The sequence below is a fragment of the Vombatus ursinus genome, unplaced genomic scaffold (assembly GCF_900497805.2).
Source record: "Vombatus ursinus unplaced genomic scaffold, bare-nosed wombat genome assembly UNPS02014798.1, whole genome shotgun sequence".
Lineage (NCBI taxonomy): Eukaryota > Metazoa > Chordata > Mammalia > Diprotodontia > Vombatidae > Vombatus > Vombatus ursinus.
The window spans coordinates 76,456,238-76,474,690 of record NW_020954576.1 but is presented as its reverse complement, the minus strand read 5'-3'; the positions used below and the strand labels follow the sequence as shown (position 1 = coordinate 76,474,690).

Sequence of the window (18,453 nt, the reverse complement as noted above, 5' to 3'; positions counted from 1 at the left end):
AAGTGCTTTGAAGTCTTTCAAAAACAGGTGCTAGATAAGTACAAAAAGAGAAACTCCAGCTACCTTCATAATGTACCTTCTAGGAGTACACAAGGCCACAAGACCTATTACTTGAAACATTCTTCTCAGGACTTTAAAGATAAACCAGCCTCTGAAGGGTTTGGAGTCTTTTCTCAGACCACTGGAAACTGCATTTCCAAATTCACCTTTATCACCAAATTCACCAGAAAGTTCATTTTCTCACCCTTACAATTCTTTAGAATGGGACCTCAGAGGTTCCAAACTAAGTCCTGGATTTTGGGGATCAGACCCTTGTTCCTGTTTCCCCCTAGTTTATCTACCTCTCCTCCCCATAAGCTCACTTTTCCACCAGAAGACTCTGCTAAGGGGAAAATCATACAGCTACAAACAGGATGGAAGGACCCAGCAGAAGGACACAACAATGAAGAACACTTTGATCAGCATTTCCAACCATGGCTAAGGGTAAATAAATTATCAAATACAAGCCACTCTATTAAAACACGAACATCCTGAGTTTACAAATAAATTATATCCTCTTCATACACCAAACACCACTGAGTGGAATAGGAATTATCAACAGTCTCAGCTATGGAGAAGGAAGGGAAAGAAGAATATCTTGGGGGGAAAAAAGTTAATTTCTAAGTATACATAAAATATGTGTGTGTGCACGTATGAATCAGTGTTCAACATTTATTAAGCACCTACTGTATGCCAGGCACTGTGCTCAATGCTACACATACACACACACACATATGTACATATACACGGGGCAGTATATTCTTATCTTGACCATATTGATTACACAAGCTGAAACTTCCTCAAGAACCACTTTTAACTCCATTATATTAAGAAGTCCTCAATCTCAGAGTAGGACCACTCAAAGGCAGAATGTGTTTCTTTCAGGGAGGGTTAAAAAATGAGTTTGGGGAATTTTCTATGGTCTCTTGCAAATGCAGGCTTAATGTCCAACCTCTTTTCCCCTAGCTTGAAAGTTGTCCTTTTTACCTGCCATGAGTGAATGTCCAGTTTGCAATTTGGCAAGCAAAGTGCTTTCGGATGAATTGCAGTCGGGCAGATTGCTGTGTGGGTTGAGAAAATGAAAGTTTCCAACTCCCATCCCCACCCCATCCCCTCCCCACCCACCTGTGTTACTTGGATTTTTGCTGGAGGAGGAGGAGAAAGAGAAAGATTATTTTAATACATAGAAGGGCAATACCTTTAAAGTTCTGCAACACTTTTGTTTTTAGCCTATATCCATGCTCTTCATTTGGTTCAGTGAAAGACAGATCATTATGGACTTTCAGTATGTGAGAGAATAGCACTTAATTTCTCCTTAATTCGAGAATTTCAAGAGTGTTAGTTACATGGCTAGAGGAGCCAAGAGGAAGTATCAGTGAGACCCTCAGGACAACAGGTACTGGACATTGGAGTATCACTGGATCAGCACCAACTTCCAACTAATTACCAGCAAAAAAAAATATACAATTTGGGCCAGTGTTCAAATGGTCATGTCGACCAACATTAGTTGGCAGTATTAGTTGCTGCTCATATGATTTCACTAAGAGAGGAAGGAGTTATTGAGGTTGCTGTTATAGCCACCCACCTATAGTACTGGGACTCTAAAATCCATCACCCAGCCAGATTTATTAGGTTGAGGTATGGACTCAAATTGTTGACTAATATCTCAGCAAGAAAGAACAATGAACAAATTGTCCTTCTGTTTCAATTGGAAAACCAACTATTGTTTGTGGGTTTGTTTTTTGTTTCTGTTTTCCGCTAAAGGACTGCACTTAGATTAGAAACGATTTGTGGTCATTGAGAAGTGAAATTGTGTTTTCATTTCCTGACTACCAGTGAGTCTCAAGTGTTGCTTCTCATCCCCCAAGAAGCTAGGGGTTAAAGCAGAGTTTCCCTGTCTTTCTGATGCTAACAATGAGCTTTAGCAACTGATATACAAACAGAAAGAAATTCAAGAATTTTACCACTTGTTCCAGGACTTACCGTATCCTCATACAAGGTTTCATTTTCATTTCTGGCCAAACATTTAAGCAGAAATTCAGGAACCAAGCAGAGGACATATGCATGCCTACATGGGTTTTAATTGGTAGATGGACCTTAGGAAAACATAAAACAGGATACAAGGGTAGGATTTGTGGCTGCAATAAAATCCCTACAACCTCCCAGCAGAACGTGTAAGACATCATGCTTAGAGTTGGAGGTGTTAATTTACAGCAAACTGGCCAGATTTCTGCCCTGTCTAATCTCCGCTCATCTGCCATTTCTGCTTTCAAGGGGAGGAAAAGACTTTGCAGGCCTTACTGTCTGGGATCAGCATGGTTCTCAGATTCCTTCGTGGAAATGGACAGAACTCTGTATTTGCATCTCAAGCCCTCCTTGTTCAGGATCACAATAGGCAGATGAAATAACAGGCCTTGTGTTTCCTATCTCTCATTTGGGAGAGATGAAAGTTAGACATAGCTGTCCTGTGATGCAGAAGGCAATTCAAGGACTAAAAGATCAAAGGTTGTAGACATCAGGTGATAAAGGAAAGCCTGGGATAAAGAAAACCATTTCTCCTTCGCAGCATGAAACATCTCACCAGGCAGGAATCATGAAATGCAATACGGATTTAGTCCCAGGGAGACAGGACTGAGATTACCAGGGTACCTTTTTTATTTGAAGTGTATTTCCCCTCCAGTTGCTGTAAAACCCATGAATTCCAAAGACTTTCCCCTCTATCTAAATGCTTATTTCAAATAACCATGTCTTTGGTCCTTTTAATTGGTGAAAAGATCCATGGCACCACAGACATACATTCTGTCTTCATCCCCTTTTGCTTCTTGGGTCTTCACTGAAGCAGAAATAATGCCTGGCACTATTTTTAACCATTTAACTGCCTGGTCACTGTGCAAAGACTACTCAGTTACAGAATTATCTCCAGCATAATAGAACACGCTTGCTCTGCCCTTGAAGGCCATGATCCACATAGGTTTCAGACTGGGATGGGCACATGATGGTACAGATTCCATGTTCTCACATGCAGTTTGGTTAAATTAAGGCAGTTCTTATAGAAAATTGGGCCAAAGAGAATGGATGTCATCTACAAGTTAAGGATGCCAGCCCACGGCTTGGTGGAATGCCATAATCTTGTTCAAAGATGTGGTCTGACATTATTTTGCAGTTAAGATGGCAGTTTGTCAAATTCACTCTTGGTTTAATACTACCCTGTTAGTGTCTTAGACTTGGTAGAAAAAATACAAAAGGAGAATACTGTTGGAAGCAAGATGAAAAGAATTCCCAAGGAAGAATCATATCAATTCAGATGTTGAAGCTCTGGAGATTTCTCCACCGTCTCCCTGGAAAGGTACCAGAGTTCAGAAGGTGGCCTGCTAAAGGCAACATGGTGATGACCTAGATGCGGCCATAAACTTCAGGTTAGCAATAAGATTGCTGATCAACTGATTTTGTTGTAACAGAAGTCTCAGAGATCTTTCACTGAAAACACCAGACAATTTTCTAGATTATAGACCTTTGGTACAATAGAAATCAGTCATGAACAGGAATGTCAGACCTCAAGGAAAGCTTAGCATAGAACAAAGAATGTAAGGATTTTGCCTCTGGATGCATTCAAGTGGTCCAGTTACTGCTGGACACATTCACAGACACAAGGAAGTTAAGAGCATAAGCTATTATTAGCAAAGTCATGAGAGTAACCTGTCAAATGAAGCCACAAGTGAGGAGCTAGGGGGTACCTCTGCTTGGTTTTGGGGGACAGAATGACAGTTACAGATGATGAAGGATGGTTACACTATGAAATCTCTTCCAGATCAATCTTTCTCCATATCTCACTCCTTTCTGTACATGAAATAGTCAAGTCTAGAATTGTAATTCACTGGGGGTAGAGAACAAGTAAAGGATTTAGTAGTGCAGGCTTCATTGCATTCTGATTCATAAGGTTTCAAAGATGGTTCATTGAAATCCAACTGTTTTTCTCCACCAGAAAAGAAACCCATCAGCCTTCAAAAAGATAGTATTTGATTATAGGGTAGGATGAGATTCCAGTGTCTCACCAGTCACAATGACTCTGTGTTTGTGTTTGTGTGTGTGTGTGTGTGTGTGTGTGTGTGTGTGTGTAGAGGGGCACTAGCTTGAAAATGTAATGACACCTCTGTGTGTTGATAGAAGATGCCTCAGATGGTCTGGTTTGATGTACAGAAACCTGGAAACAAGCTAATGAAAACAACACTGCATTTCATTGCTGCTTATGTTGGAGGGAGCTCTGGGATAGAAGGTAAGACTCTTATACTCCATGCCTGCTTCTGCTGCTAATTCCTTGTAGTTACCAGGGAAGTTCCTTGACCTCAATATCCTTGACATATTAAATGGGGATAATATCCAAAAGATACACATCCTAACTTGTGTATAAAGCCATAACCTTCTGGGATCTGGGAACCATATATAATAATACCTGATACTTATGTAGTACTTTAAAATTTGCAAAGTATTTTGAAGCACTCATCTCATGTGAGCCCCACGACCACTGTGTGGAGTTAGAGACAATGAAATTGAGGTTGAGAAGGTGAAATAACTTGCTTGTGGTCACACAGAGCTTATTAAGTACCAGAGGTAGGATTTCAATTCACCTCCTTAACTTTAATTGTAGTACTCAACTATACCATGCCTTCTTATATTCTATCATACTACCCATTCTTACTGGAGCCAGTTCTTTATCTTAGAGGGACACTAGTAATGTGCCAGCCTGGGAGAACATATAGGGGAAAGAGGAAGAGGAAATATCTCCCTGTTCCTCTCTGCTCTAGGGTTGAGGCAAGAGAAGAGTGGTCAAAGCCAAAGCATCCCTCTGCAGTTCCATGGTGATGAAGGACCCTTATTCTTTCATTTTCTGATAGTATTTTAGAGATCAGAAGGTATTCATCTTATATGGCACTAAGCTGCCTTCATTTAAACCCAACTTGTGTGTCATGCTCTAAGTAGCAAATAAGTACTTTGGACAGGTCCTAGAAGGGAAGAGGCCCCCAAAAGAAAATTCCCAAACTGAAACATGAGACTTCTGCATTTTCCCTAACTTTCTATTTCAAAGGTTTCTGGGGAACAAAAATTAAAACGAGAAACTTCAGTCCATGGGGTTGCTTTTTAAGAGACAAATACATGATGGATGTGTGGCGATAGTAATTCAAATGTCTGCCAGGACTCCCTGGTGGGACTGTACTTGAAGCCCACTGATGCCATGTCAGCTGGTAGGGTGCTAGGGAGGAGGGTGGTAGTGGAAAGAGATCCCAAAGGATGCCCCTAGCATTTGGACGGTATTCACCTTTCTCCTCGTCCATTCCCCAAAACCCAAAGTGATCCTTAAATATGATCATCCCAAGCCAAGCCCGGTGTCCACGAGGATGGTGAAAGACAGTGGTTGAGATCACTTGGCACCCCAATGTCTTGCTGGAAATACACTGGCTATCGACAGGAAGTGTCCACATTCTGTTTGAGTGGCCTTACTGGAGGTAAACCATAAAAGACAGTTAACATTTATTCGTATGTGGTACTGATTAGGAAATATCTCTACAAACACAAGTTACTTAGAAACAGCAAGTCAGAAACAGGAGAAAACGAGCTGAAAAGACATTAATACGTTTCCAAAATGTGTTTGATTTTCCTTTTTTTGTTTGTTTTGTAATCTTCTTGACTAGCACCATCTGTACACAAGAAAGTATGAACATAAACGTTTGGAGAATAAAGATTTGCAAGGCACTTAAACAGTCGTTCCGGGTATTTGTTGTTGGTTGTTTTGTTTAGCTCTCGGCAGCAGCTGTCCACCTTCCACCCTGCCCCTTCCTCGGCCAAAGCCAGGAAAGAACAAGGTTGCCTTTGCCTGCAGTTTGTATGTACAAACGTGTCCTTGAAAGTTCCTCAAAGTGCTCTTTCCAGTCTCTCGGGGGCTCTGATATCCCTCGGCCTTCCCAACATTTTGTTCCTTCACTGCGGGTTTGATGTTGGCACCCTTCCTAGAGAAACGAAAGGAAAAGAAAAATCGCCTGCTGCTCAACGCTCGCTCCAGACTTGCCGCCGACCTTCATCCTCATTCCGTGGTCTTTGGGGTGCTGTCTTTGCAGAGGGCCTGGGTGAGAGTGACTATTTCTGGGGAGTCCTGGGCTGTGGGTGAGTGGGATGGAGGTGGAAGATGGGGTGGAGGCGAGGGAAGGGGAAGGGAAGAGTTGACTCTCTCTTTATCGGCGCCTGGAGGTGATGTCAAAGCAGGTGATCATCATGAGGTGGGCCTTGCAGAAGTTGACCCTGTTCTCTAGGCGCTCAGTCACACACTCGAGGGCTTCCAGGTACTCCAAGGAATCCAGTTCCAATACCTGCTCCAAGTCAACTGCAAGAGAAAAGAGAGATGGTGGGGATACAGCGTAAAGGGAGAAGACAGACTGATTTGAAAACCAGCTCAGGTGGCAAGCTCTATTGCATTGGTTTCTTTCCCTTTGTATCTTCTGTTTTTACACTGCCAAAATTTCTTCCAGTGTTCCCTTCTCTCCCTCTCCCAGAGAGCCATAACCATATTAATATGGTAATATGGTAATATATTAACATATATTTTTAAATTTAATATTTTATTTTCCCCAACTACATGTAAAAACAATTTTTAACATTTCATTTTAAAAATCTTTTGAGTTCCAAATTCTCTCTCTTCCTCCCTCATTGAGAAGACAAATAATTTGATACAGGTTACACATATACAGTCATACAAAACGTATTTCCATGTTAGTCATGTAAAAGAAAACACAGACAAAAAAAACAAGAAAAATAAAGAAAGTAAAAAGGATGCTTCAATCTGCATTTAGATTCCATCAGTTCTTTCTCGGGGATGGATAGCATTTTTTATCTTAAGTCTTTCAGAGTTGTCTTGGATCATTGTATTGCTGAGAACAGCTAAGTTATTCACAGCTGATCATCATACAGTATTACTGTTGCTGTATACAATGTTCTCCTGGTTCTGCTCATTTCACTTCGCATCAGTGCATGTAAATCTTCCCAAACTTTACCGAGAACATCTTGCTCTTCATTTCTTATAGCACAATAGTATTCCGTCATAATCATATACAACATTGTTCAGTCATTTCCCAACTGATGGACATCCCTTCAATTTCCAATTCTTTGCCACCACTAAAAGAGCTGCTGTAAATGTTTTTGTACATATAGATCTTTTTCATTTTTGTTTTTTATCTCTTTGGGATATAGACCTAGTAGTGGTATTGCTTGGTCAAAGGGTAAAAATGATTTCACACTCCTTTAGGCATAGTTCCAAGTTGCTCTACTGAATTGGTATACCACTTAATCAACAATGCATTAGTATCTCAATTTTGCCATATCCCCTCCAACATTTGTCATTTTCCCTTTCTGTCATATTAGTCAATCTGATAGGCATGGAGTACCTCAGAGTGGTTTTTATTTGCATTTCTCTAATCAATAGTGATTTGGAGCATTTTTCAACGTATTTTTTAAAGAAAGAAAGAGAAAAAACAAGAAAAACTGATCAATATATTACAAAGTCAGAAAATGTATGCAATGTTCCATCTCTGTGGATCTCCCCACTTGTGAAAAGGAGGGGAGGGTGTCTTTTCTTTATGGTCACTTAATTTCAGTATCTAGATCACCTTCCTAAAGAAGCAGCTACACTTTATCTTACATACTACTAAGCCTGCCATACACTGAAAATGGGCCCACATACTAGTATTAATTATAACAATTACTTGTATAAGTATTACACATATAAAATTATTCCACATTATGTAATTATCAATCTAATTATATAGTTAATAATTGATTCAATAATAACAGTTGAAATGTACACAGAACTCCTGCCACTGGGACTGTGAGCTAAGGGCACAGATGAAGAGGCTTAGAAAGATGGAAAGGCTTGGAAAGATGATGTGACTTGGCCAGGTCTAAATACCTAATAGGTTGTGGAGTTGGAATTCAAATTTCAGGTTTACCCCTTGGCTTCTCAGCTAAAATGCACCTCTGATTGCTTCATCAATCATTTATTCCACAAATATTTATTGAGTGTTTATATTTCCATAGTGCTTAGAATGTTTGAGTAACATATTTATATAATGCTTATCAAGTTACACTGGTCAAATGGATCGTTTATATACAAGACTCCATCTCCTCTGGGCCTTAGTACAGGCTGTCCCCCAGGCCTGTAATACACTCTCTCCTCATCTCCACTTCTTCAAATCTCTAATTGAAAACTCAGCTCAGCACCTGAGATTTTTTTCCTGATTCTTCCATGACTGCCCCAATTCCCCCTCTCCCACCCCCAACCCATTCCAACTGCTAATTCCTTCCCCAAGTTACATTGTATTTATTTTGTATATATGAATGCATATAACCCCAATAGGATATAAACTCTTTATGGGCATGGATCGTTCCATTTCTGTCTTTGTACCTTCATCCTCTAGTACAGCCCCTCATGCATAATAGGCACTCAATGGATCCCTGTTGATTGATTAATTGCTTTCACATTTATGGAGAACTTTCTCTACAACAATTCGATGTAGAGAATGTAACTGTTACTACTCCCATTTCACAGATGATGAAAACTGAGGCTCAGACACATGATGTGACCTGCGCAGATTCACAGAGCTAGTCATTGTCAGAGATGACTTTAGAACCAGGTTTCCCTGTTCCATGTCCAGTGGTCTTTCCACTAGACTGCCTAGTGTGAGACTGTAGCCGTAGGAACTAGCATTAAAGATAAAGCATGTAAAATGGCGTTGGGATTCTGAGAGCACCCCTTCCCCCAAAAAAACCACCATTTCAGAAAGATTCTATTTATCCTTTGTTAACTAAGAGAAATAGATTTCAACAGAAGAAGGATCTTTCTTTTTATGGGACTTCACTTGAATGGTACTTATCCCTGTGCCTGCTTATGCTTCAGGGTGTGCCTGTTCACAGTGATCCTTTGTCGGAACCACATGCTTTGTCCTAAGCTGCTCTAGGCAGTGACTGCATCACTCTCTGGACCTTAACATGGCACTCACACAACAGCTGTTCAGGAAATATCGTAGGACTGTGGATTTAGAGCTGGAAGGGACCCCAGGCACCATCTTGGGCTTGTCACACGGGCAGTAACTGACCATCCTGGTATTCAAAGCTAGGTCCCCTGTTTCCAGACCTGACATTCTTTCTACTGCCTCTTGATATCAGTGATGATGGGTTACATTTATCCCTTGCTTTGGGAGTTGCTAAGCTCGGAGGTCTAGGTGCCACTTAGGACTTAGGACCCCTGTCTTTCATACTGTATACATCATTCAATGGGCTTCCTTTGCTCCCCCTAACTGGAGGAGGTGACTAGTGAATTGGAGAAGAGTGAAGCAAGGTCTGGGGCCACAACTAAATGGGGAAAGGCAGGGAGGGAGGGAAGGAAGACGTGGCCTCTCCAACACTGTTATTGTTCTGTGGTAACAATGATGATTTGAGTCCTGCGAGCACTTAACCTGACCCAGCCACAGAGTGATTGGGAATGCAAGCTACAAAGAAAAGCTGACACAGCCCTGTTGCACTAGCCCTGGCCTGGGAGTGTAGAAGTCCAGGTTCTGGTCCTGGCTGTTGTTACCTTGTCTGAGTACCCTCACCTCTTTGGGTCTCATTTTCCTCATCTGTAAAATTAGGGGCTCTGGCTGGAGGGGCTCAGTCCCCTTTTTTACAATTCTCTAACTTGGCATTCTAGGACGCAGCATGCAGAATGTCTTAGTTGATAGGGCAGAAGAGGAAAATCATCTTAAGATGTTTTCCAGCTCACTAGTGTCAAACTCAACAGGAAGAACCTTAGAGGCCGGGGAATCCAACCCCTTCACTTTAAGATTTGAGGCCCAGGGAAGTGATGTGACTTGCCCAAAGTAAAACATCCTTCTCTTTCTCCTCTTCCTCCTCCCTAGCTAGTAAGTCCAGTACTTTACCCATGGCACTACCATTTATTTCATTTTGCTATGTGTTCTTAACAAGGCTGCCAAAAATTCTGAACCTGAATGACCAAGATGGCTTGATCCTTCCCCAGATTTCCAGTGCTTTAAGATGGAAGGGAAGAGGAAAAGCTTCTTTATTTCCTCATGAGGAGTTCTGTATTTAGAGAGGCTCTGTAACTGGAGGGTGGGAAAGCAGACAGCTTCAAAGAGAAGGTTAGGAAGAGGACCAAACATTCAGCAAAGAGTGACTGGGCAGTAGGTACCCAATCTGCCAGTCTTCCTAGGAACCCCAGCCAGGCTCTTTTGCCTTTTCTGGACAGCTGCCTCCTCCTGGAAATGGCCATCTCCCAAACAAGAATGGAATGTTAGTTAAAATTGGGAGGGACCTAAGAGGTCATCCTCATTTTACAAGTGACAAAACTGAGACCCAGGGTCACATAAGCAGCATTTATTAGTGGAAAGAGCCCTAGATTTGATGTACAAGTTCAGGGCCAAGCACTCTTCAGGAGCATAACCTTGGAGAGTCACTTAATATATGCTTTGTAAAACACGAAAGACAAAGTGGATAGAACATTGGGCCTCGAGTCAGGAAGACCTGAGTTCAAAACTGGTCTCAAACACTTACTAGCTGTGTGATCCTGGACAACTCACTTAATCTTGTTTGCCTCAGTTTCCTCATCTGTAAAATAAGCTGGAGAAGGAAGTGGCAAACTGCTCCAATATCTTTGCCAAGGAAACCTCAAATGGGGTCATGAAGAGTCAGACACACCTGAAAAATGACTGACCACAAAAAAACCCTAAAGGATAGGATTAGGGAATAGACCTGTGATTCCATTGGTATAGGAAACTTCCATGTTAGGAAACTCCCTCTACAAACGCGGATCAACAACTCTTTTGTAACATAGAGTCTTAAAGAATCGTTGAGAGCACCACGAGATTAAGTGATTGTCCAGGGTCACAAAGAGCAAGCATGCTTCAAGGCCAGCTCTCTATCTGCCATTATATAAAGTGATACGTTGGATAAATATGCCTGTAAGTCATTACTGGAGCTAGCAAACTATTTTTGCTCTGGCAAACTAAGTGTTTGTGCTGATCCTATATCAAACTTAAGGTCTGAGACTGACTTTAGATTTGTTATTGTCGTTCAATCATTTTAGTCAGGTTCAACTCTTCATGACATCACTTTGGGTTTTCTTGGCAAAGATACTGGAGTGATTTGCCATTTCCTTCTCCAGCTTATTTTATAGAGGAGGAAACTGAGGCAAACAGGGTTAAGTGACTAGCCTATGGTCACTAGGGTCATACAGCTACTAAGTGTCTGAGGTCACATTTGAACTCAGGTCTTCCTGACTCCAGGCTTGGTGCGCTACCTAGTGCACCACCTAGCGGCACGACTTTAGATTTGCCATTTGATAAATAAAATGGCTGGTAATAAATAAAGAAGCAATTGAAATTTATCTTTCAAAAACACTGCAAGAACTATTCTGAATTGGGTTTATATGGTCACTAAGATCTTGGGTTTTCTATTAAACCAAAATAAGGCTTTGGGGCTTCCTTCTTACCCCTGACTGGTCTGGTATTTTTTTTTTTCCTCTCTTTTCTAAGATTGCAAATTCTATCCTATTAAGAGCTTTATAAATGCTTTTCAATTTCAGGCTAGGAATGCAGTGTGATTATGTGGTGTGGGAACAGATTTATAATATAGCCTTTATATCTGGGTGATCCTCTGCCACATGTAGAAAAGGAAAAAAAATCTCATTTTCAGGTGCTGTGGACTGAGACACATAAGAAGTAATCTATTAGGAGCAATATTTACCACCCTTTCCTGCATCTCCTCTCCCAACCATCCTCCCCCCTCTCTATCCAATCCTTCACTTCTTGGCTCTTGGTGAGTAGGATTACTTACTCGTTTCAAATATCTCTATTCATTGCTGTAAAAGTGGGAGTATTTTTGTGTTTAGCAAAGAAAGAGTGCATGATGGGTAGTGCTCACTTGGAGTGAGACCACCTAAGGGAAGGAAGGGTGCCCTTGAATGGTTTCATCAGCACCATCTAAATTTTGGCAGCCTGGCACAAAGTCCCAGTCACCTTTCCTTAGTTGTAGTTCTGTCTTCATTTGATAAGAATTCTATGTGCTTGTTTCTAGAGTCTCCCTAACTCTGCTTAGCTGGAAAGTACTTTAGGCTACAATGACAGAAACAAACCCAGGCACTTACATTCACTGAGCCATTTGTTGGGATCCAGCATCAGATACTGCTTGGTCATCTCCAGTTCCTTCATTAACCACTCATACTTGGCCCGAACCTCAGCAATCCTCTGCTGGCGATGCTCCAGGATTTTCAGCTTTGCATTGAAGCATATCACTTCCTAGTACACAGACAGTAGGAGAATTGGGGAGGATGGGGAGGAAGGAGAGAAAGACCGAGGTCAAACATAGCTGGTCTGATCACTAAATGTTGAATAAACAAGGGACAAGTCATCTGGAAGCTTGGCAAGGGCTCAAGCAATCTTAGCTAAGTCTCTGCCTAGAGAAATAGAATGAAGATAGACTGCACTGCCTGGGGCTGACTGTTCAGACTTAGGATCTACCCCCAGGGCAGGAGCTTCCTGGCCTTCCCATGGAGAAAGCATAAGGTACTATACATTAGCAGGGCATATACTTATTTGGAGCTGTGGAGTCAATGATACAGAATGGAACCTCAAAAGTCGGGGGGTACATTCCTCTGCCTTTAGGCAAGGCTGCATTTCAGACACACCAGATAGAGTGAACTTTAAAATCTTCAATAGGGACGCCACGCATGACACTATCTAGGTACTACCTTCCCGTGTCTCACAACCCTGGTGTTCAAGTCAAAATTTTTCTACTTATGGTTTGGACCCTCTTGTTTGGTCCTCTATGGAAAGGAAGAACCACAGCTTGCCACCAACCCATGCATTGTCCCTTTATATGAAAAAGTAAGTCCCCTCATCTGTCCTGACATGTTTTTCACAGCCCCCAAATGTTTCCAGGGAGCTCTTACCTTGCTGTCAATGCCTCGACGCCGCTGAAGCCTCTCTACATCATCAATTTCATAGACTTTGATCTCAAAGGGTTCCCCTAGACCCCTCTGAGTGCTCCGCATTGGGCCATCCACCCAGCGGACACCAGCACTGTTTGAAGGTTTCCTCACTGGTGAGGTGGTATCAAGTGATAGGGCTGGAATAAGCCTCCGCCTCTGAGAACCTGGAGAGGAATTAATCCACAAGTTAATCTTTCCTCTCTCTTTTGATTTCCTTTGGTCCATGGGATACATGCATGGGCCAGGGTCTTATATGGGCAGAACCCTCAGTCTGGGTGGCAAGGGTGTACATCTGAGTCCTTCTGCCCTACTTCCAGTCACCTCTGCTAACTTCCCTCTTCAGGCTGCCCTGCTGACCCAACTCACCAGGACTTTCTCTATCATTCCAGAGAAACCTTTTTCACCCCTGTACTACGTCTCACATTAGAAGTACTCTCTGCCCCGAAGGCCTCACCTTCTTATTGGTTACTTTCTCCAAGAGCTTCTAATTTAAGAAGGAAAACCCGGCCAAAGATACATTGAGCTCTCTCCAGGCTGCACTGCTGACTCATTGCTACAGGATTTTCTCTACTATGCTCCTCTTCCAGGTACCTTCTCCCCCTCCCACCCCTCTCTTTAGTTCCCTTTTCTTCCTGCATTAGAATATAAGCTTCTTGAAGTCAGAGACTGCCTTCCTTCCTTCCTTCTTATCTCTCCTTCTCTCTCTCTCTTTCTCTTTCTTTCTTTCTTTCTTTCTTTCTCTAACATACCACTTACTATGGGCCAGGCACATAGTATTTACTCCTGAAGTTCAATTAAGGTATGCATTTTTAAGAACTCTCTCATCAGATCACTGCATTTATTCTATGTCATGGGCCATATTAGCTATATAGACTAGATGACCCTAAAGTGCCACAATAGCTGTCAGAGAACTATTCATGTTGCTTGGAGGAAAACACATCTACCAACAACTAATACTGGAGCCTTAGGTGCCTCTAAATCATACTTTATTAGCTTTCACTAAGGTTTTCAGACAGCAAGCTTTCCCTCTAATGAAGTTAGTCATGCACTGAGTCCCTGGTGAGGGCAAAGAATTATATTTGGTCCTGTGGGTCAGTGGGAAGAAAAAGGATAAGACATACTTCCTAATCTCAAGGTGCTTACAGTTGAAACGGGAAGGTAGAAAAATGCCTGGGAAACAACTTGAAAATGATAAAGAATGATAATATTCTGTCCTTTTTATGAAAGGATGATGTTACTAAGCAACCATCTGGAGAGCACATGCTGTGAGATGTTTGATCTGCACTGGGAGCTGTCCAAACTATCTTACCCAAATCCCCTCGTGACCAGGGACATGCATCTGCAAGACCATCTGGCTGAGGTTAGGGATAGCCTATGGCTAAAGCTCACTGGCCAACCCAAGGACTGAACCCACAACCTTGGCTTCATGAGCACAGGCCTCTGAGATGGAACTGATCTGAGGAGAGAGTCAGCAAGTATGAATTCATACAGCAGAAACCAAAAGAAATCATCTGGAGCTCAAGATAGAGACTCTTTACCATTAGTAAAGAAAATACAGCCCTAACTAAACTCCTTTATGTATCATTGATTCCATAGGTTGTGTGGATGAGTAAGACAACCAGAACCAACCAGAGACTGAAAATAAACAAATGCACAACCCAGGTACATAAAGGGAATGAGTAAAGAAGCTTGAGGAAAACAACATTTACAAACCAAGACCTAGCTAACTTATTTCCTAGTTGATGTCTATTCCATGACAGGCTCTAGGACTTAGCCAGTCTCTGTATTTACATATGAAGCTTCCATAATAAACACTTACTTCAGGAGTGAATACTATGTGGCTGGCCCATAGTAAGTGGTATGTTATAAATGAGAAAAAAGAAAATGAGAAAAAAGAAAAGAACTGGTTTTAACTTCTCTCCACAAGTCCCTCTCTTTTATGCAAAATAGCAATTGTTGTGCTGACTAGAGAATCCTAAAAGAAACTGTTGACCTTTGTCTCACATTTCCCAACAGCAAGTCTTAACTTGGTCTCATTATCTACCTCTCTACATCTGTGCCTGTACAACACTCAATTTTCCAGACACTTTCACCTCTGTTTGAACTTCACAACAAGCCCTTTGAAGTAAATAGGGCAGATGTTGTTGAACCAACTTTACAAATGAGAAAACTGACAGAAAAGATGTGGGATTTGCTCAAGGCAACACAGAGAGTTAGTGACAGGGAAGGTAAAAGAACCCAGAGTTCCTGACTCTTACTCCACATTTCCTGCTAGGCTGAGATGCTGTTGGAATTAGTATTTAATGGACCAAAGAATGAGATGCCCTTAGGATCCGGAGCCAGAAGAGATCTTGGTAATTATCTGGTTAATTTTATATACATACATAGGAAACTAGCCCTGCCAAGTGAAATGACGCAACCAACTTCAAAAAATAAGTATAACAAAGCTGAGATTGGAACCCAGGTTCCTCCCCTGCTTTTTTCAGCATACAACATTCCCTTTCTTCTATAAATAGTTATGGTGAAAATATATCATAATATTTTTAAATCACTGGGAAATGTCTTAAGTTTCCTTTGAGATCACTGAGACGAAAAACTAGCATCTTAGTCTTGAATAACTAAGACTCTTGTTACATAAGACTCTTTATACATTATTATATAAACTGCCCTTTCCCAGCAGGCACCTCTCTGATTTGAGGATTTAGCAGTTTTCAGCACTCATGTTTCTGTCTCAGGGGCCAAATGTTGGAGAATTGCAGGACTGAAGTTTTATTTCTGTCAAACCAAGTGAAACAAGAACTTTATGACTTCCCAGGACAAAAACCAAATACAACCTGCTATCTGGATGAAAATACAGACCTTTTGTTTTTGTTTTTATTGAACCAGTTTGGTTTAACCATCTTTATTACAGGCATTGTTCTCTTTCAAGAATTTGGAATTTACAGTTGTAACTTTTATGACAATACTTTATCTTTTGAAATTTATTGATATATTTTGTTCTGATACATCAGGTACTACTCAACAGACACCCAAACAAACTCCTTTGCCAAGCACATTACTCTGAAAAAAAGGTATCCATTAGCTTGGCACAGGGAAAAGAGCACTGGCTCTTAAGTCAGAGGACCCAGGTTCAAATCCAGCCTCTGATGCCTATTACCTGTTATTTTGGTCAAGTCAATAAACCCTTCTAACCCTCAGTTTCTTCATCTGTACAATGAAGTGACCAAGTTAGATGTTCTTTTAGGTCCCTTTCAGTTCTACATCCTAGAATCCTATTAGCACAAAGGAGGGATATTTCTTTTTTAACATAACCATGAGAATTGACCAGGTTTTTGCCTTTCCATGTTGACCTCCCATTGTTACAGTCATTGTGGATACTGTGGACAATAATCTACATTCTGGTCCAGTCACTTCACATAAATACTTCCCATCTACTCAGTCATCAGCATTTATTGGGCACTTACTATGTTCCAGGCACTGGAATACAAATAAAGACAAGCATTTTACATTCTAACAAGGGAGACAACATGTTAATATGCCACATACATCATGTAAATATATAAACAACTAAATATATACAGAAGACATGGAGGTAATCTGAGAGAATAAGACCCAAGCAGCTGAGAGGACAGGGAGAGGCCTCCAGCAGAAGGTGAGATTTGAACGGAGTCTTGAAGAAAGACAGGAAAACCGAGAGAGAAATGGGGGATAGCCAGTGCAAAGATACTCAGATAATCCAGTTTTGAGGGAGAAAGGTAGAAGGAAGGTATAATGTTTAATAGTGCTTAGAACTGAGCTCTGTAGGGCCTTATTAAATTCCAATGATGGTACCTAGCCTCAGACCTTCATCTCCTCATCCCTCTTTTTAACTCCTTCCCAACTTGTATCATTCACATAAGGGATTATATACTTATGATAGATGATAAATTTCAGAACATTCCTTGGGATTTGCCCACCAAAAAACATGGTTTTTGTTTAATTGTTTAATCATTCCTGGAATTGATATGCCCTCCTTTCAGGCAAAATATGACTTATTGAATTAGTGGAATAACCTTGGTCAAATTACTTAAACTCTCTGAGCCTTAGCTGTATCATCTGTGAAATGGAGACAGTAATCCTTGCATGATCATATTCACAAAGTTGTAAAGAAAAATGCTTTAATGAAGGAGGAGAATTAGATAGCTGCTCCCTAAGGTCTCATCAAAACATAAAATTCTGTGATCACCATGAGTTATAATATTCCTTCCTTCCTTCCTTCCTTATGTAACAAGAGTCTTAGTTATTCAAGACTAAGATGCTAGTTTTTCGTCTCAGTGATCTCAAAGGAAACTTAAGACATTTCCCAGTGATTTAAAAATATTATGATATATTTTCACCATAACTATTTATAGAAGAAAGGGAATGTTGTATGCTGAAAAAAGCAGGGGAGGAACCTGGGTTCCAATCTCAGCTTTGTTATACTTATTTTTTGAAGTTGGTTATGTCATTTCACTTGGCAGGGCTAGTTTCCTATGTATGTATATAAAATTAACCAGATAATTACCAAGATCTCTTCTGGCTCCAGATCCTAAAGGCATCTCATTCTTTGGTCCATTAAATACTAATTCCAGCAGCATCTCAGCCTAGCAGGAAATGTGGAGTAAGAGTCAGGAACTCTGGGTTCTTTTACCTTCCCTGTCACTAACTCTCTGTGTTGCCTTGAGCAAATCCCACATCTTTTCTGTCAGTTTTCTCATTTGTAAAGTTGGTTCAACAACATCTGCCCTATTTACTTCAAAGGGCTTGTTGTGAAGTTCAAACAGAGGTGAAAGTGTCTGGAAAATTGAGTGTTGTACAAGCACAGATGTAGAGAGATAGATAATGAGACCAAGTTAAGACTTGCTGTTGGGAAATGTGAGACAAAGATCAACAGTTTCTTTTAGGATTCTCTAGTCAGCACAACAATTACTATTTTGCATAAAAGAGAGGGACTTGTGGAGAGAAGTTAAAACCAGTTCTTTACCATCATATCTCTCATTCCCTTTTCTATCTGAGAAAATATAGCCTTCTTCACTTCAGCTGGGGGTACAATAAGACCTAAAAACTAAATTGAGTTTCTTACCAAAGTTTAAGTGACAATGGAGCTTATACACCCAAGGAGCCAGTAGAGACAGTTAAAGGCAGTTGAAAGAAATTGAAAGAAGAGTTCAAAAGATGAAGTGCTGTTAATAGAAAAGTTCTAAGAAGAGACCAAAGGGCAGAACTGATCTCAGGTGAAGACCTGGTACTTGTTGGTGCAGCTTGATTGAGAGGAAGACTTTCTAAGATACTGACTGAAAGAGTTTACTGGGAAAGCTAGAATGGATCCTGAATCAGAGAGCTGACTGGGAAAGTTGCAGAGAGTTTCACAT

The 18,453-nt window shown here is 41.0% G+C and overlaps 1 protein-coding gene across 1 annotated transcript in view; it reads right to left on the bottom strand.

The window, feature by feature from the left end:
* Positions 1–5,093: 5,093 nt before the first annotated feature.
* LOC114049740 (kinesin-like protein KIF26B) overlaps positions 5,094–18,453 on the bottom strand; it is a 605,544-nt gene continuing 592,184 nt past the window's right edge. The window contains exons 13-15 of the mRNA XM_027871128.1: positions 13,025–13,227; positions 12,221–12,371; positions 5,094–6,412 (exon numbers count right to left, since the gene is read on the bottom strand). Of these exons, the coding sequence (XP_027726929.1) occupies positions 6,264–6,412; positions 12,221–12,371; positions 13,025–13,227 (503 nt within the window). The 3' untranslated portion in view covers positions 5,094–6,263. The remainder of the gene's footprint in view (positions 6,413–12,220; positions 12,372–13,024; positions 13,228–18,453) is intronic.